This window comes from Fringilla coelebs (assembly GCF_963513975.1).
Source record: "Fringilla coelebs genome assembly, chromosome: 2".
Taxonomy (NCBI): Eukaryota; Metazoa; Chordata; class Aves; order Passeriformes; family Fringillidae; genus Fringilla; species Fringilla coelebs.
The window spans coordinates 92,373,064-92,392,892 of record NC_140029.1 but is presented as its reverse complement, the minus strand read 5'-3'; the positions used below and the strand labels follow the sequence as shown (position 1 = coordinate 92,392,892).

The 19,829-nt window shown below is 47.4% G+C and overlaps 1 protein-coding gene across 1 annotated transcript in view; it reads right to left on the bottom strand.

Moving 5' to 3' along the window:
* CASQ2 (calsequestrin 2) overlaps positions 1-17,275 on the bottom strand; it is a 34,916-nt gene extending 17,641 nt beyond the window's left edge. Inside the window, exons 1-3 of the mRNA XM_084224098.1 lie at positions 16,834-17,275; positions 2,802-2,886; positions 1,270-1,370 (exon numbers count right to left, since the gene is read on the bottom strand). Coding sequence (XP_084080224.1) covers positions 1,270-1,370; positions 2,802-2,886; positions 16,834-17,067 — 420 coding nt within the window. The 5' untranslated portion in view covers positions 17,068-17,275. The remainder of the gene's footprint in view (positions 1-1,269; positions 1,371-2,801; positions 2,887-16,833) is intronic.
* Positions 17,276-19,829: the final 2,554 nt, after the last annotated feature.

Genomic DNA, 19,829 nt, shown 5'->3' with positions numbered 1-19,829 from the left:
TTGCTTTCTTTCTTTTTTCACAGAACATGATTTTTCAGTGACACAGCAAACAAAACCTCATGAAGTGCCTTACAGCATCCTTGAGAGTGATGCTCCGGTGTGAGGCTGTGCCTTTGCTGTGCCTGCAGCAGCATGTGCAATGTCCTGCTGCCACAGTGGCCTGAGCCATGGGAACCTGGGATCCCACTGCTGCAGGGTCATGGCAAAGCTCTGCCCTGTCTGTGGCCCTTATGGGTAGGGCAGATGCCCATTTCTGTCCCTGAAGCCACTTGCATGTGCTTTGGTCACAACACCCAACGCACGCAGCCACAGACATTGTCATGGGAGAGCTGAGGTCCTAGGGACCTGTTTTAAATCCCTGCCATGCCTCTCCTTACCAGCAGTCCTGAACCACAGGTGATCATGTAGGCAACCTGCCACCCTGGGAAACAAACCCTGCCAGCTCTGCTGCTCACCTTACCTCCCTTATCTGCGTTACTGCATGGCCACTTACAAAGAAAGCCTCACTTCAAAGGAAAGCCAAGCCACTGCAAAATGTTCTCATTTATAAAGCAAAGACCAAGGCTTTTGTTGCCTCTCCTAGGAATAAAATGTAAATAAAGACAAGTTCAACATATAGATGTGGAATTCATCATCGCTTTTGCATTTAGGCACAAAGGTGAGTACATCATTATGCCCATGCACAAAATGACCCAAGACCATTTAGTTCTAGGACCCTGGTCTCCTCTCACTAGTGGCAGTGCAATTTGGCAAGTTCACTGAGGAGATGCTATGTTGCTTGTGTCTAGAAATGGGCAAATAGTTTGCAACACAAGCGTTTTTCAATGCTCTGAGCTCTTTTTAGTTGCTCTACGAGAACACTACTGCTTGGATATTATTTTTTTTGAAAATATCTCTTTTTTAAAACAAGAAAGAAAATGTGTGAAAGATGTTGCAAATGGCAAAGTGTTTGCAAGCGAGCTTGCTAACTGAGGTGGGTGAACAGCAGTCAGTTGTAAGGATTGTAGCTGACTTCCATTCAAATATACTCTATATAGGAAAGAGGGGAGGTTGTCTCTAAGATATAAAGTGTTTAGTAGCACATAAGGATACCACCTTTCCTGGCATCTCATGATCAGATAGGGGAAGATATCAAATGCCATCTCTACCAGTGAATAGCAAGCAGGGATGAAATTTCAAACAAAGGTACACTTGTTTTTTTAGCAAACTAAGTATTTGCAAGATCTTCTCTGAGAGGTTTTATGTAGCTCTGAGCTTATCCGTACTTACATCCAAAAGAAATTCCACCAAGACATCTGCAGACAGTTCCCCATCAAATTCAACCAATCGCTCATCCTTAAAGACATAGAGACTTCCCTCTTCAACCAAGCCTGAAAGAAGAAGAGAGGAAACAATAAGTGGTTAACATGTTGTTAAAAGTATGTTTAGTGCAGTGTCTTGCTTGTTATCCCAGCAATTCCTCCTGGGAAAATGCAATTGCCAGTCTGCTGTGTTAGAAACAACCTGAGTGATCTCCTGACTGATGTTTCATGACACAGGGGACAAACTTCAGCCAGAACTGGCGTTAACTTCTTCCCAAATGTTGAACTTTTCATTCAGGTCACAGTTTGGTCTCAGCTGGAAAAATTCTGCAGCAGAAACTTGTTTTAGCTTGGCTGTCTATCTCGCAGTAAATACTGGGCTCTAACTGGCAGCCCAGATTTTAACAACCTGTCACTATAAGGAAATTGGATTTTGATTCGGGTTGTGCTCACTGTCCAGAGAAGGGTGAACTATGTGAGCAGTGAACCAGTGACCTGAAAGTGAGCTTCAAACTGTCTGAGGCTTAGCTGGCCTTGGCAAAAGGGTTAGAAACCGATGATAGAGATACCACAGACCGCAGGGTGACAGATTTCAATGCTGTATCACTTGACTGAGGACTGAGTGCCACAGAACCTTGCTGGAGGCTCCAAAATCAACAGTACTGGTCTCCTGCAATGCAGGATGGCAGGGTACCACTGGCCAAGGAGGGTGGTAGCTTGTTTCTTGGAGAGGCAGAAGCTCTTGTCTTTAGTTTAGCTCCCATTAGCACTCCCAGCCTCTAATTTAGGAAAGAAAATTACAGTCCAGTATGCTTAAACCTTAGGTTTAGTGGTATATTTGTGTACTGCTGTATTAATGTGACACAGTATTTCTGTATTGCTTTGTGGGCTAAAATATGAAGGGACTGCCAGGCCCGGGAAGGCAGCTGTGTCCAGGGGTGGGCAATGCAGCAGCCGCCCACCTTTAAAGCAGATTTCCTCTTTCACTCTGGGGAACAAGCCAGAATGATTGGCACCTGACTGCCAAGCCATTGCAAGGCTGTGGCAGCCCCAGTGGTTGACAGGGGTCACTGGGTCATGGGGCTGATGACATTTGGGGGACTGTTTTCCCCATATGTTCTGGTTCTGCAATGCTGTGTCGCTCCTGTCTCTGTGTAGGAAGAGCAGGAAGTTACTCCGTGGCACCCATTTACTATTTCTGCACAGAAAGCTGTGAGCTTACACCCTGTCATCATTTCAGCATGAATTGACTTTCTTTTTCACTTGGTTTGGTTTAGTTTGGTTTGCCTTTCTGGAAGGGTCTTGGCTTGTCTCTCTCATCCTCACCCCCACCCCTGATCCTGCCCCTGTTGGGGTGGGCAGGTGGTCAGTGCGCAAGTGCCACCATCATCCTCCCCATCCTGGTAACAAGGATTGGACTGTCCTCTAAGGGACTCCCATAGGCACATCATTCCCACAGTCTCTCCAAGCTGTTCCAGAGATGTCAGACCTGGGACTCACCTAACTTTTTGGCAAGCTTGGCATCCTTCTTGGAGTCCACCATCCCAAAGCCAATGCTCCTGGGCTCCAGGACCTGAGCTGCCAGCTGTGGGAGGAAGCAGAGAGCCCAACATTAGTAATGTTAACACCACAGGGTCGCTAAAGGGCATCATGCCCTGCTAGCATGACATGACAGACACAAGTGACCCATATTCTGCTGCTGAACAGCACCAATGGGTGGGATGTGTCACATGCTGCCTCTCTGCTGAGATAACCCAGAGGTCACAAGGGTTGGGTTTGTTCCCATTGTGTTGCAGCAGGGAGTTTGCTGGCACTGCCGTGTGCTGTTTGACACTGGCCTCAGGAGGGGGCTCCTAAGTGAACTGGGGACACCAAAGCAGGGGGGATGGCTGGAAGGAAGTCCTGTGCCACCAACACAAAGCAAGACCTCTCTGGTGCCTTGGTGGCCTCCTGCAGGGGAATGTGACGTTGTCACCATGGATATTTGAACTCTGGAAGTGCATGGTGCCAGGCAGCAGTGCGTGCAGGACTCTGCAGCATCATGTTTTCTTCATGCATGTGATGGGGTGGCCAAAGCAGGTTCCTTTTCCTATGAAGTGCTTGAAGTCATACCTCCTGTCTAGGCTTCAGTAAGCCCCAAATCCTGATCCCCTGTTTTAACTCAAGAAATGCATCTAAGCCCAGCCATGCTCCTGTTCACCTTCTCACAGCTTTGCAAAACCACTGCACCCTGTTCCCACCATCTTTGATGAAGGGGCCCCTTGAAGATATCGAGTTCCTGCCTGTTTTGTGAAAATAGATATGTGAGGAAAGGAGAGACGCTCTGCAAGGGCCTGGTGGTAAGAATGACCCCGGGTGAGACCCTGTGAATTCCAAACTGGCTCCTAGAGATGCACTGACCCTGGTAAATGGATCCACTTATGCACTGGATGACTGACAGCCCCACCACAAGCATACTAGAGACCCTACAAGGTAGTAATGATGCTCTGAGAATCACCAAGCAGCTGTAAGAGGCTTCTCCTCCTCCCTCTCCCTTCCTGCTGCACAAATGCCTCTGATGCTGATGGTCTTCTTGCTGCTCCTCCTCCCAGCCCTGCCGGATGGCGGGGGATGATGGAGATGAGGGGTCAGAAGCCTCTGGGGCAGGAATGTCCCTATTAGGGCACAGCTGTCAGTGCTTGGCAGCAGGAGGCTGGAGGGGGGCAGAAGAAAGCCATGGCCAGAGAGATGGTGGGTTGATTTATGAGGAAGCTCCCCCCCTGCCCTGGCTCATTTTGGCTCTCTCCCCCAGACTCAAAGCCAGTTTGAATGTCACCCGGCAGTGCTGCCACCCTGGCCACGTGGCCCCTCAGCTCCCCAGCTATAAATAGATTCTGTCTGTGCCAGGCCTCTGCGGGAGTGAGCAGTGATTAGAGGTGCTGGGGAGCAAAAGTGGTGGGGCAGCCACCCCGCCTGTGCAACGGGGTGTCATGGGGCCAGCCAGATCCCTGTGCTGTCAGCCTGTCCCTGAAATCTGGGGGATGGTGGCAGGCAGCCTGGTGATCAGGGCTCAGAGACCTTGCTTGAGCAAATGGGAGAGATGGAGAATGCAGTTGTTTTCTGCCTTCCACCAATTCCACGTCCTCAGGGCTGTCCCAAAGCCCTCCAGGAGGAAAAGGACTCCACTGATCACCACAACATTGCTCCAACTTTGATTCCCCTGCAGTCACCTGCCCTATTGTCTTTAGGGGCAAATGCCACCACGGGAGGCAAAAGGGGTGCCTGTGTTACACAGGAAACAGGGGTGTCAGTGCTGTTTCCCTGCTCTTTGCCAGTGCTTTGAAATGAAGGTAAGGCTGCAGATTCAGGGCTTGTGCTTACAGTGGACACTGCCTAAAAGGGGCAGAGCACTGGTTTGTACTTGTACATCCATTGATTAGGCTGATAAGGCACTGGTCTGGTTTAGCATCCCATCTGGTGGCTCAGTTCCCCTTAAAGCACCTGAGAGCAGCTGGAGCCCTATATTTGCAATTAGAGATGGACACCTCTCGTGAACTCTCTGGACATCTGCTCGTGAGTGGTGGTAAGAGAAGAGATTTTCTGTTTCCTGTTATGGGGATCTGTCCTGACTGGACAAAAGGATGGAGCCTGTAGGACCAACAGCTTTCTGGGACATTGTCAGCACGTCCCTGCTTGTTGGTGGTTGTCTACACCAGCAAGAGTTTCCTGAGAACCACCCTTGAGACTCTGGCTGCTCTGTGACCAGAGGAAAACATAGCATGGCCAAGGGAAGAAGACTTGTTCAGTCATGTCTAGTCCAGCCCATACTTGATTTAGTTACTTACAGTTATGTCAGCCATGTGCCAGACACAGGGCAGTTTAAGCCCAGTAGCTCTTGACTCCTGCACACAGGAGGTGGTTAGGGTTTCTTGTGAGTGTTTGAAGGTCAGAAATATGCAGAAAAGCTGCAACACCTGCTACAGACAAGTGGTTGGATGTGAGCAGGGATGTGTGCAAGAGAGGAGGCATTGATCAAAAGTCATGTATGTCAGCATGCAGCTCACACAAGGCAGCTCTTTGGAGTGGTGTGGGTGCAGTTCTGTAGCTGTGAGCATGGAAGCTTGCTAGAAAAAAGTGTCAAGAAAACGTGGATGATGTGATGAAAGCCTCTTTGTGTGAGACTGTGGGAGTGCTCAGTCATCAAAAAGAGTCTCAGTAATGCTGGAGGTGTGCCTGTTTATCTGGCAGGGCTTGTGTGACTGTATCTAGCAAGACTGTCTCCTGGAGGTGTTTGTATGGTGGGTGTGAGTGTTTGGAGGTGTTCCTCTGGAGAGGCTCATCCCCAGAGATGTGCAACAGTTTGGACATACAGGACAGTGTTTGTGTATGGTGTGTGAGTGTGCCTGAGGGGGCAGAGCTGGGAGCTCAGTGGGCAGCCTGCCTCCTCAGCAGGGACTTTCATGCCAGTGAGACAGTGAGGAGAACAGTACAGCCTGAGCTCCTCTCCAGAGAAGGGTCTCACAACAGGGAGATCTTTGTGCAATGGGAGACTTCTGGGAGCCCTTCCCACTGCAGCAGAGCCTGGAGGTAGGAGAATTTGCAGGGTGTTTATGGTGGCATTTGCAAGTGCAAGCTATGCAGGGGCTGGGCATTGCTCCTGGCCTTGCTTTCTCTGCTTTTCCCTGCAGCAGGCGAGTCTAACCTTTGCATACATGACAATACATTCCCACACCTATATTTGAACCACAAAAGGCAGCAAAATATGGAGCATGCCAGAGGTACAGCAGTATGGCTAATTTCCCCCTACTGATTACAGTATCAAGCATTTATATATGCCCTTACAGTATTTTCTGATTCCATAATGCTAGTGGGATTTGAATGCAGATAATGTTTCTAATCTTGACAATCCTCTTGGCTCAGAACCTTGGGACAGAGGCATCTGTAATCTAAGAGCACAGCCCCTCCTCCTCCTGCCTTTAAATTCATATTGCTCGAAGTCTTGGCCAGCCAGAGCCCTTGCCTTTGTGTCAGCCTCTATCTCTACAGCACGTAATTTAGCTTCAACAGCTGCACAGTGACATGGAGGGTAGAAACTGCCCTGGAAGAACTGGACATAACAGATCATGCAGTCCCTGAGGAGGCAGAGCAGGAGCTTTGGGCTGGCAGAGCTGGCTGAGAGCACGAGCAAAGAGCCCAGTAGGTTGTAAGTTCATGTCCCATAAACATTTTGCAGCCTTATTCTCATGTTCGTGAAGTCCTTGCAATGCATACTTTGTACCCATAGGATTCCAGGCTGTGTCCTGTGCAGCACTGGGAAAAAGAGGTGGGAGTTTGGCAGCACTACTCCTTTCCCCCATATCCCTCAGGCAATAACCATACTTGAATTTGGGGGAGTGTGAGGGGGTGAATGGCCCTCTGGGATGTGCGAGAGGCCCAGCCCAAACTGAAGCTTGAGTATGACCAAGTGTGCAAGAACCCTCTCATCCTGGATGGTGTCAGCAGTTACAGGCTCTCAGAATAATGGATATGGATACAGGCTCAGCTCCCTGCCCAGCATCTCAGCTCCACACCCACTGTACCTATCTGAGCCCAGGTGTGATGCTGGGAAGTTCTGGGAGATTTAAGCAGTCCCATAGGGTCATTCTGAAATCCCAGGTTATACAGCAGCAGAAATGTCACTCTCTGCCTGACCATGCTCCTGTTCCAGCTGCAGGCAGCAATGATTGTGCCAAACTTTGCACTTGTCAGTTTTGCTGCTAAATGGCAGACAAAAATCCCTCAGAGAGAGTTAAAAATGGGGGTGGGAGGAGTGGCTGCCTCAGCATGGTCAGTTTTCATTGTTAAGTGACCTTATGGCATTCTGGCCTGGATTTTCTTCCCACTTCTCTAGCACCTGCCCAGAGCTCCCACAGACAATAAGGCTCATCTTCCCCAGCTGCTCAGGCTTGGGAGGAAGGGCTGGGGGCATTTGGGTGCCTCTGAAAGCCATCATGAGTACACTTCTCTTAACCATGGGGAGCTTTCTGTTTTGCTATTTAGCAGTGGAGGAATAACAAAACTCCAGCAATGCAGAGAGAAGGGCAAGAGGAGATGATGAGGAAACGTCCCTCAAGCAATCTACACTCCTCTGCTGCTTCTCTATTACTCTCTTTAATTCTGCAGTTCATGCTGATGGTCAGAACATGGTTGATGAAATGATGATGATTTTATATGCCAGAATGTTATGTTTTTATTTTCAGAAACAGCAGGAGGAGATGGCAAGTTTTTCGTGTATTCCCCCAGAAGTTTTGAATCCTTACGCAGGACTCCCACCTACACACTATAGCTGGCAACTCTGTTTAAGACATTGGGCAGTTTCTTGGAGAACAGAGGCCATTATTTCTCTTTTCTAATGCGGTGCGGTCCCCACTAGCACCCCCTTGCATACCACACTAGTAATAACTTGGACTTTTCCACAGTTCAGGCTGTCCTGAAGCACCATGGTGCTCAAAGAGCAGGGCCAGAAGCCTGCTGAGCAGCTGCTACTAGAAAAGTCACTTTGCTGGCAATGGGGTCTGAAGGAGAGTGTGTTGGTCCCACCTTACTACACTTTTCCACCACCTGAGCTGCTTGCAAAGGCTGAACCCCCCCTCCTAGAGATCACTACTCCTTGGACTAAAAGGCAAGTCCCCAAATATGGAACATGCAAAGGTCACTCCCTCAGAGCTGGCTTTCACAGGTAATGCTTCAAAAATGCTGCCCTGGAGCATTAATTGTTGCGCAGCCGCTCAGAGGGGTCAGACATACGGCAGCGTGCTCTCTGCCTGCCTCTCTAAAGGTTTCACATAGCTAGGGCTGTATTTTTATCTGCTCCTGGCATCCCTAATTTTAGCCAGCTGCAAGCCAAAGCACAGCCTCCCCAGCCGCGAGCGGACCGAGGCTGGTGCCCGTGCCACCGAGCACCCATGGGTGCAGGGGCCACCTGCCACTGCTCCCAGCCGGTCCCTGCTGGTACGGCATCGCAGATGTTCTGGCAACTCAGCTGCACAACTTGCGTGTCAAGGGCAGAGAGGGACGTGTGTGTGTGTCTCTGTGTGTGTGCTGCCCAAGGCATCGGGGACTGGGCAGAGGCCACCCCACTAAGCTGCCCTTTCCAAAACAGAGACTGACAGTGAAGTTTGGGGGCTGTCCTTGTCCTTGACAAAAGCGAGGCTGTTGCTCCCTGGTTCTCCTTCTGGCCTCAGAAAAGCCGCTTTGAAACTGAAGGCTGGAAGTTGCTGTGAAGCCCATGCAGGGCAGAAAGCTGGGTGCTTTTAGTGGGCGCTGCAGGAGGGAGGCACACTTGGTATTAAGCCCGTTCACCTACACATGCCCGTGTCACTCCTATGCCTCTGGCTCTCAGCAACAAGCCAGATTTCTCCAGTTTCTGACCCAAGTGAGTGTAAGCCAGCACCTCTGAAATCCCAGAGTCCGGGATGCTGTGGGCGAGAGCTGGGAGCTCCCATCCTGCATACACAGGAAGGATCAGCAAGGCAGGGCCCTGGGGGAACAGAGTGGTCCTTGAGACAAGAAAGACCTTTTTCCCAAGGAGTGAGCAGAGAGAAATAAGAACTGAAGAAAGCTTTAAATATACACAGCCCTCCTCGCACTGGGTTCGAGGTGTCAGAGGTCTGCTAGCTGATGGCAGTGTCTCCTGCCAGGGCCGGACAGGGTTCCCAGAAAAAGAACATATCATGTACAGCAGCTGGCCTTCACCGGAGCTGTGTCAGAGAGCACGCAGGAATGAGCACCATCAGCACTGCTCAGGAAGGAGCGCCGACCCTCCGCGGTGCCGGGGAGGGGAGGAGCCACTGCCTGGGAACTGAGCTCTTGGTTGCTGCTCGCTCCATTTCCTTGGGCGAGTTTTTTCCTTTCTCATGTATGTAGGTAAATCCCAATGTGCAAAGGAAAAAAAAAAAAAAAAGAAAGGAGAACTTGGACCTTGCTAAGTCACTTGTTTCCTAGGCCATGGATTTCGTGCTTGGTTGCCTGTTATTTAGGGACAGAGGCTGCAAAAGGACATCTTTGGTCATCACTCAGAATTGTGTCATTCAATCTCTGTCACAAAGCAGTCAGTGTCCATTTAAGACTCGTTGGACTGTTCTCCCCTTCCTCCTCTGGTGATTCGGGACTTTGTAGTTCCAGACTTGTTTTATTCATAGCCCATTTGTCCTTAGGCTTTGTGCTTAAATAGCTCTTCTCCCTCCCGGGTGTTTAAAAGGAATTATCATATCCCCTTTCCATTCTTCCCACAAATGAAGCTCAGGCACGAAGGAAGGGCAGTCATGGGTTTTGATTTCTTTGGTTTTAGATGAAAGGCACTGGCAGACCAAGGCTCTGGAGTAAGGTCAGGGTGGGCGAGCATGGCATGGCCACCCCTACCCAGTCTGCTTTACAGAGCAACAGCTGCCCCGGCCTGCCGTCAGCTCCTGCAAAATGTCAGGGTCCGGGGCAGACAACTTGAAATGGTAACCACAAACACCACACATGTCCTCTGAGTGTGAGCTCAAGCTAGCCCTTCTTGGGCCCCTCACTCAGGATAAGGCCAAGAAAATATTCTCCATTGTGAGCCTGGTGAGACAATGGAACAAGTTGCTCAGAGAAAACGTGGATGCCCCATCACTGGCAGCGTTCAAGGGGAGGGGCCATTGAGCAACGTGGTGGGATGATCCACCCTGAAGAGGAAGTCACACCTCGTTTAGTAGAAGGTGTCCCTGCCCATGGCAGGAGGGTTGGGACTAGGTAATCTCTAAAGTCCCTTCAAATCCAAACCATTTTGCATTTGTATGAAAGGCATCTCATTTTACAAAAGTGAGACCCTGCCTCCTGACAACCAGCCCAGCAGAAAGACACTGAGAACCCTTGCTGGCACTTTTAGGGGAACCTGACTAGCATGGCAGGAAGTGGATGGACTTTTCCACATTTTTTCTCAATCGTATTTCTGAAGGGAGGAGTGGCTCAGAAATTTCTGAGTCTCCATGCAGCTCAAGGTCTTACATAGGAATGGCCTCAAATTGCACCAGGGGAAATTTAGATTGGATATTAGGGAAAATTCCTTTGTTGAAATGGTGGTCAAGCCCTGGGATAGCTGCTTTGGATAGTGGTGGAGTCACCATGCCTGGAATTCATTAAAAGACGGGTAAATGTGGCACTCAAATATGGTTTAGTGGTGGGCTGTGCTGGGTTAATGGCTGGACTCAATGATCTTAGAGGTGTTTTCCAATCTAAATTATTCCACGATTCTATCATACCTACAGAGGTTGTCTGCAACAGCTGGGATGTGATAAGAGCTCCACACTTCAGGGCCAAGAGGGGCCACAAAACGTGAGTAGACTTGGCCTTGTACTCTGCCAGCAAAGCAAGCCCAAGCCCACAGGGGTCTGCCATATCTCCAGGAGACATTTGCATTCTTTAGATCCTGCAAATACACCTGGTTTCTGCTCATGTCAGAAGAACTCATGTTGGTACCATGCCCTCCCCAGTCATAATTTAGCAGATGAGAAAGGTGCCTTTCAAAGCACATTTATGGCTGTGAAAGTGCAGTTTTAGGAGAGATGTTGCTCATGCAGCCTGTCCAAAGTCACTACTTGGAACTGACAGAGGGACTTCAAAGAAAAAAAACATGTCAATAATAGGTAATTCAGCCTTGGAAATTATTTTGGCCACACTTACACAGAAAGATCAAGGTACACAGTTGTCCCTAGATGTCAGTGCGCCCATCTGTGAAACAGGGAGCTTTCTTTCTGTAACCTATTTTTGTGACTGGCATGTCAGTGAGTGAAACCTCCTGGGTGCTACTGCTAAAAATCAGTACTCCGCTGGCTGTTGCTGAGTTGAGACCTACTTACATGGCCTCAAATGGGAAGTAATCAATGCACATTTTTTTTTTTCTTTTCCTTCTTCCCTTCCTTATTTTCTACATTAACTTCTCTGTAGTGGAAGCACTTCTTTTGTAGACATAGAAGCCAAAACACCTCTTTCATTACAGGCTCTTGCACGCATATCTATCCAGCCAGATGTCCCTCATCTCTCACCTTGAGGACTTGTTCTGTAGGGACCCAGAGAAAGGAGAATTTTTGAGACACTCATCGAACATGTCTTGCATATCCATATTTATACTCATACCTCGACACTGAATTGTGTTGAGGCACTGTCCTATAAACATGGCCATTTTCAAAGAAAATGTCTGAAATCTGACTTTGTGAAACAAACAGAAAAGAGTGCTTAAAGAAAGGGCTTGGGTTTATATTTCTATTTTTACTGATATTTTATATATTTTTAAGATTTTATATTTTTATACCTAGAGATGGGGATAAAGTAGAATCTTATCTCCTGGTTCCTATGGATTTTTGGGATAAAGTACACAGACCTAAACTGATAAAACTTTATTCTGTGTTGCATCAGAAGCAGAGAGACTTCTTGCTATGTATTACATGGCTCTGAATTCTCATGGAAATATCTGCTCTCAAGAGAATTCAAGACCATATCAGTGAAACTACCCCCAAACCAGCTGATCTTGTACTACTTTTTCCATCCTGAGCTGGAAGCTGCAGTAATTTCAGCACTTGGAAATAAATGAATAAGAAGGTAGAGCTTACGCACAGTTTGATCTTTGCCTTTTACTGGACTCAAAATCGTTCTTTCCCTTTCACACCACAGGGAGATACTGGCTGTGTTTCCATGTGTTACAGAATTGGCCAAATATGTTCAGGAGTTTCACTTTGTTCTGCCATTTATTGCTAGAGGCTGCACTCATCCTAGGCCTCATCTGGAGAGGGAAGTACCACATCCCTCTTCTCTTTCCTCTTATCAGACTGGCTTGTGCTAGGCCAGTTCTCCAGGAACTTTCAGTCCTGGGGCACTGTTGCATGGAAGGGACTAAATTATCTGGGCTTGATGAGCCTCTCTTTTTAAAGGATATTACACATGCACACAGATGGCAAGGGAAGAATGGCAGGGGAGCTGGGACTGAGGGAGTTTCAGCAGAAAGAGGATACCAGAGTGCATCACAGGCAGCCTGCTATGATAGTGAGAACCCCTCAGCTGCTGGAGAGAGCTTCTCAAGTGCAAAAGGAAAGCCCCTAACAGCAATGCTCATTTATTCTTGCTACATGATTCCTAGAGACAAGGGCTGGCCCACTGGAAGGCCAAACTCCCTATTTAGGACATTCAGAGATGAGAAGGAAGAAGGTCTTAGAAGTGATGGTAGGAGACAGGGTGAAACACGGTAGAGAAGATAGAGAGGAGAAAAAAAGCAGAACAAGTATTTCTCAGCTTCACTGCTTTGATCTCTTAACCTTTCTTCATTAAAGTTGAGACCATTTAGGACAAGTAGCTTTTTCTTTTACTTCTCTCTTAAACAATTATTGTGATTGCTTGGCTGTTTCGTTTCTTCACTGTGCTCACCTCATGTAGCATGCAGAGCTCTTGCAAACATCACCATAGGGTAAGAATGGCTACTGTTAGCTCTGGGACTGCTTGGATCAAACTCTGCATTTCCTTGTATGGAGGCTTTTCCCTACTCAAGGTGCAGGTGCTTTCCAGTAGCCAGTGGTGCAGAGTGGAGTCTTAGGAGAAAGGTACAAAAGGAAAGGAAACCTTTAACCTGAGCTGAGAAACAGCCTGTGCTCATGATATCTCTGCCCAGGGTTTCTTAGAACAGTCCTTCCCCAACTCTTTTCCATCCTACCCAGAAAGCAGTAGGCATCTCAAATCAGTCCTTTGGCTATTTTTCCTGACAGACCAAACCAACAGCCTCCATCTTTCCAATCTGGACCTGAGGGGCTGGCACTGCCACCCCTGGAGCTGTTGTCATGAACTGACAATGGTCCAAAGAGTTGCTTTTGCTGCCAGAGGGGTTCAGTTGCTGCTGGAGCCTGTTGGGACCAGGTGGCACCCAGCAGTGTAGGTGGTAAGAGCTGTTAGGACCTTTTCATAATGATCGTCATCTTCATTCCCCTTCTAAACTGGAAAGTGACCCTGGGCTGCGTGGGAATTTGTTGATCCAGTATACCTGGATACAGGGAGCTGAACACCCCATGTGCTGTGCCAAATGCAATATCAGCTTGATGACATCATCCCTTTTCTGGTGACAGTGGGTGTGCATCATCAGCTTTCAACAGTGTCAGTCAGTCCTACATGCTTCTCTTGGAAGGAAATTTTTCTTATTATATCACTTCTTGGTCTGCTGTACGTAGTTATGGTTTAGTAAAATCCTTAAATAAGTGCTTAACTTTACTGATGTGCTATCATGTTGTCAGTTTGATTTCTTAAGTAAATGTGAGCCTTGTGATTCTCTTCTCTTTCCCCTATCAGCTGCCTTCCCTAATAAGCATTCTACCTGTTGGCCCTTTTAAACCAAACTTTCCAGAGTCAGTGATCTCAAACATAATGAAGCTATTGCAAGTTTTATGAAGAGCAAAGACTTGGAAGAGAAAAGGCTGAAGTGCCCTGAAAGAAGGAAATGTTGCCATATGAGCTGAGCCCCCATGGAATTTCAAAGGACCCAGTTAAGAGAAAGCCTCACGTGTTCTTCACTCCTGGGAGAGGTCCCAGTCTGAGCTTGTTACTGATGAGCTACATATTCCAAGGAAGCCATGGTGGATCTCTCTTTCTCTGGTGTCTAACATAATTCTTCATGCCTTTGATCTTTGGAATTGTACATTTCTTATAAGGCACATGTGAGAGAAGTAGAAAGGATAGACTATTTGGGGGTTTTCTGGGCTTAAATTCTTTAAGCCTATGTGCCCACCCATGCATGTCTATGAGACAATCTGATGTAACAGCCCTTAACCACCAGCTCAGACCTTTGTTTCGCTCCACACCTGCCTGTGTGTTGGATGGAGGCTCACTTTTATTTCTGAGGATGGAGACTGATAACATTGTATGGAAAGGGGCTAAAGACACACTGTATTGCCAGGCTGTGAAAGCAGCATGTCTCAATCTGAAACAGCAGGAAAATTGTCAATAAAGTTAGATGGAAAAACATGAGGTGCTCTAGAAAGAAGCATCTTATCACAGGCAGCGCCCTGTGCTGGGAACCTCCCAAGACATCTGGTAGGAAATAGTGAGGGCTGGAGTATTTACCTCTTAGATACTTCATTTCAGGTGTAAAGGACCTTCAGCACTCCAAGTCCTGACCCCTCTACTGAAATTAGATATGTTAAACCTTCCTGAGTGAACTTTTCTCAGGTTTGGCTGGAAGGAGAGCCCTGTCACTGCTCCTCTGCCTACAGAGCAGCTCACTACTCTAAGACTTGCTCAAATTACAAGAGACCTGGGTTCAGCTGCTGACTGCTTCCAGGAATAATGATCCCAGGCAGTTCATCTCACAGGCAAACAGCTCCACATCTCAGTCAAGGAGCCACTGCAGACATTTCTTTCCTTCTCCCTGTGCTGGTGAACATGCAGTGAAGTCCAGCAGCTGAATGAGCTCTGACAAGGAAAATTAAGAGTGGCCCTCTATGGTACAACACCTTATGGCTTGAACTGAGGGAGTTGAATGTTCTCACAAGAAGAAGCAGATTACAACCTGGCTTGCCCACTCCTTTCAGAGCGCTCCCATGGTTAAATACATACAGAAACTGGGAACTGTAGCACCATTTTGGCCTGTGTCCTATCCAGAATAGAATATATCTTTGTTGTGTTCTGAGACCCTCTCCCCTTCTGATTCCCTCTGGGTGACAGAAGCAAAGAAGTGCTCAGTCTGCAGATTTCTCTTGTGCTTGGGCAGTCAGATTGCTGCTGCTGCAGTTCCCAGTCCAGGGGAGAGACCGTTCTGAAACTGTGATACATGCACTGAATCAGCACTGCAAGTGCTTTGGAAATTTTGAGGTCAAAGCCACAAGTGCTAGTTGGTGTGTGGCACCATTAGCTGGAAGCTGAGCACTACGGGACTGGAGCACTACAATTATGTAAAGGCTGCTGCAGGTCTAACCCTCAGTCTGTTGCCCAAGGTCACATAAGAAGCCCATAGCAGAGAGCAATTGGAAACCAAATAAATCACCAGAATCATAAGCTAATGTACTCATGGCTGAATCCAATCCTGAAAAATAAAAGCTTAAGGCCAGATTATATTGCAGCTGTTGCACCCTTGATAGCATGGGTGATGGTGTCATGAGGACTCAAACTGATGGTAGACATCAGACCATAGAATCATGGAAACATGGAATGGCCTCGTTGGAAGGGATCTTAAAGATAATCTAGTTCAAAGCCACTGCCATGGACAGGGACACCTTCCACTATGCCAAGTTGCCCAGTACTCCATTCAATATGGTCTTGAACATTTCCAGGGATGGGACATGCTTCTGTCAGGTTTCTATAAATATGTATCTAGTAACTGTTTGACACCTATCAAGCACAAAATAGCTATCATATTAAACAACAATGTCATTATACTACCAACAATACTCATTTCAGCTGGAGTTCAAGCATTACTTTTTTCTTTTCTTTGCCAAATATTATTTGATCACTCACCTGCAGAAAGTAGCCATTGCCTGACAGGTGAGTAAAATCTGGTTAGTTTTTGGACCTTTCTTTCTGGCAGTCATCAGGCTTGCTGAGGAGGGCAGCAGACCTTGAACTTGACACTGAACTTTTTTGGGTCCTTTCCTTGAGCAAGCGTATTTTCTTATTCACATTTCCTACACTCTCAGGGGTGCAATGCATTTTCTCTCTGGATCGGACAAATAAAGCTGAGGTGTTTCTTCTGCAATTCTGAATTTGCTTTCTTTTCAAATATGTCTTTTAGTTAAGAGGGAATATTTGCAAGCTCCTGGTAAAAAACATGCACCTAACAATCGAGACTTGCAGCTGTATGATTCCTTGGATTACAGCTACAATACGAGAAAGAATGCTACAAATCTCCATTGTCACTTTTGCCATGATTTATTTTACTGAGGATTAATGAATCATTCGTTCACGAAAGAATTAACAACACTCTTTTTCCAGCACAGAAGAGAATGGTTGCATTAACAAGCAGCTATAGACTGATTCCAAGCAGGCAACCAAGTGTCAGAAAACAAAAAGGGATTTAATGCTGCACCAGCAGGGAGCTTTTGAGATGGGGAGCTAGGACACCCATTTGCTGCACAGCTTGATAAGGTTTCTTGGCTGACTGCTGCTAGTGGGATAAAAAATGGGACTCAATCCAGAATACAAGTGGGATACTGGCTTGCACAGAATGAGAAAGGATCAAAAAATTTCAAGCTACGGACTCAGGTGCTGAGATTTGGAAAAGCTGAGCTGAGCTGAGTTCATGTTTCTGAGGTTCACAAGGTTACTCGCTATTGCCTGAATTTCTGACAGACAATCCAGAAAAGCTATTTCCCAACAAACTGAGAAGAGCACAAGAGAGTCTTTTTCCTGGGCTTTGCAGAATTCAGGCAGGGGCTAACTGAAATCCAACTAAACAAACTTTTGGATGCCCAACCTCCCCTGCATGAGACCATTTGACTCTCCTGTCCTGTGGCTCCTCTCCACAACTCTGAGCAGTGCTGTGGTACTGACCCTGACTGGGACATGCAGTGGCACTTACCTCCAGGACCATCTCTGTCATCTGGAACTGCTTCTGGGAGACCTTGTCAGAGCTCACAGGCTCATGGAAGAGCAGGCAGAGCATGTCATACTTCTTCAGTGCCTGCTTGTAATTCTTCTCGTTCAGGTCGATCACTCGGTCTTTCCCATCGTAAGTAGGGAAGTTCAGTCCCTCTTCTGCCTTGCAGCAGAAAAGCAGGTAAAAACCTGCCAGGATCCAGCAAATTGCCTTCATAGGGGCACCCTTGGAGTGCAGCAAAGGGTGGGTTAATGTCCCCCTCTTTCTTGATTTGAGACGAGAGGGAGATCAAGGAGTCCAGGTAAAATTTGAACTAAGTTTCTCTTAGTTTCTTTAAGTTTCTCTTTGCTGCTTTCCTAGTGTTGAGCCCAAACACTGCAAGGCTGGTGGGGAGCGGCAAACTTTGCTGTCCTGTACTCACAACAAAGAGAGAGACAGACGGGAGAAGCTGTCAGGCCAAGCCCTGGATACCTTACATAGCTGTGTCCAGCTCCCGTGTCATTAGGAACTCCATTTTTAGGAAGCAGTTGTTTCAGGCTAAAAATAAACCCTGCAATGAATAAAAAGGACAGATATGACACCATTGAGGGACTTGCTGGCACTCTGCATCATCTGAGAGAGACAGAGTGGGCAAGAGGGAGGGAGTGGAAGATGTCGGTCCTGGGAATATGCAGGCAGGGTTTAAGAAGGTACAGACTTCACTCGCACAGGGAACCAAGGCACAGGCTGTCCTACTAGGAATTGACAAAAATAGAAGAAATTTACTGCCATTTATAATAAGGGTATCTCTCTTTATATTCCTTTGGGCATCACAGTGATTAAGCTTTTGATAACAGATCTCAGGTTAAACAGTTTCAGAGCCTCATCTGCACCACTAGAGGAAAAGTCCTGTTTCCTCAGCAGCAAAGGAGGTGAACACTCCTGGGATTTCTTTCTCCTGCCTGGAGCACCATTTGAAGCTGCTAGCTAACATTCAAGGTGCTTTCTGAAGCAGGTTCTCTGCTTGTGGGGCAGCTGGAGAATTGCTGGCCCTTGGACCTGTAATCCAAAAGCAGAGGGAAGCTTATGTTGCAGCCTCCTATTTTCACAGCAGTTCCCAAGCCACATACATTTCTGGCGAGTGGTTAAACTTTATCGTGCTAAGGGGGCTGACAGGTGGGAGGCATGTGCCCAAGCCAGTGTCTTGGGGCAGGAGGCAGGGCTCTCCTCAAGAGGATGGTCAGATGGCACCATCGCCGCCAGCCGCCCTTTCTGGGGCCTGCCTGTTGGACTGGAGCAGGTTTTTCACAAAACCCTCTTGCATTTCCCAGCAAGCTGTCCTGCATATTCCTCCTTCTTCATGTCCCAGGGATGGTGGCCAGTTCCTCCTTCTGTGGGAGCTGAGCACCAGCAGCTGCTTTGCTGTATCACCTGCACAGCGCTGCTGGGGGAGAGCGGCTCAGAGGCACAGTCCCTCAGCTCTTCCCTCCTCTGACCACGGTGTCACCTCTGACCCATGACTGGCAGCAACAGGCAGGTGGAGGCAGGCCAGCTGGCCACAGGCCAGCCCTGGGGCTGGCATGGATCCACTGGAAAAGGCCTGCTGAAGGGCTGGCAGAGAAGAGTTTGACAGGGGGCACGGCTCCCTTCCCCCTGCCAAAGTGATGTGCAGACAAGAGGCCTTATCAGGTCTTTTCCTTGCATGCTGCTCCATCACAGCTTTGCTCCATCCACAATAGGGAAGAGACAATATCCCTTAATGCAGTTGTTTCCATTTAATTGTATTTCTGGGATTGTTTCAACATTTGGGGAAAAAGATGAGCATTACTTAGCAATTACGGAATCACAGAATCATTTAGGTTGTGAAAGACTCTAAAGATCATTGAGTCCAGCCATTAATCAATCACTGCCAAATCCACCACTAAACCATGTCCCTAAGCATCACATCTACATGTCTTTTAAATACCCCCAGGGACAGTGACTAGAACACTTTCCTGGGCAGATTAAACACGTCTCCTGGGTGACTTAGGACCCCACATCCCTCACTTCTATGTCAGCTTTCACTTCCCACCTGAACAGCCCACAACATATTGACTGAAACCCTCTGGGTAATAGTTTCCAAATCTGTCTGTTTCTGATCTGTTATTTCCAAAGCCTTTTCAGAAGTTCAACATTTGCTGTCAAATTAAAGTCCTAATGACAAAGCCTGAGGAATCTGGGTAAAAGCCAAAGCGAGACAAGCCTCCAAAATACACTTCTTAGAGGCAGACTTCAGGGGCAGTCATTTTTAGAGGGAGAGATAAGTCTGAATTGCTTTTAGTGGGAGACGCAAGTCTTGTGTCACTGTGGGTGGCAGTGGCTGGTTAAGTTTATGCTGACTGTTTAGGATGTAAAACACATAACCAAGTTTGTGGGATGACTGGGCATACATTAGGCTGGCTGCTTGCCTTTCAAGGACTCCCATGGATTTGGGGTGCAAGAGCAGGTTTCACTGATGTCACAATATGTTTTAAAGCACGAGCACATTAGACGGGGTGTGAAAATGAAATGTTCGCAGCTACTTCAAAAATTGGCTTATGAGGCTCCTGACCTCCTTTATTCTTGTAGATCTTCAGCAACTGCTCTACTTTGATATTGCTCAAGCTATTTTTGATGCACTTTTTCTCTAGTCTGAATAACTTTTTAATCTGCCTAAAAATAGATATAATCCAATTTTCATTTTCTCCTCTTTTTTTTTCTATCAAAAAAGGAACAAAATGCTTCTTGTTCACAAAAATTGTTGCTTCGTTAGCCCCATGTGAATCTCGTTTATCTGCTTGTGGCATGAATAGCAAATATTTGTGATTTTTAGGCTTCACCTCTACATCAAAGGAAATTCTTCTAGCAGACCAGCCCTGGGTGTCATGGTCACCAGTGAATCCATCTCTTAGTGTCTCCAGTCAGAACCTCAGTGGGGCTGCTAGAGGTAAATCTAGCGAACATTTGCTGTGGTCTTCTAG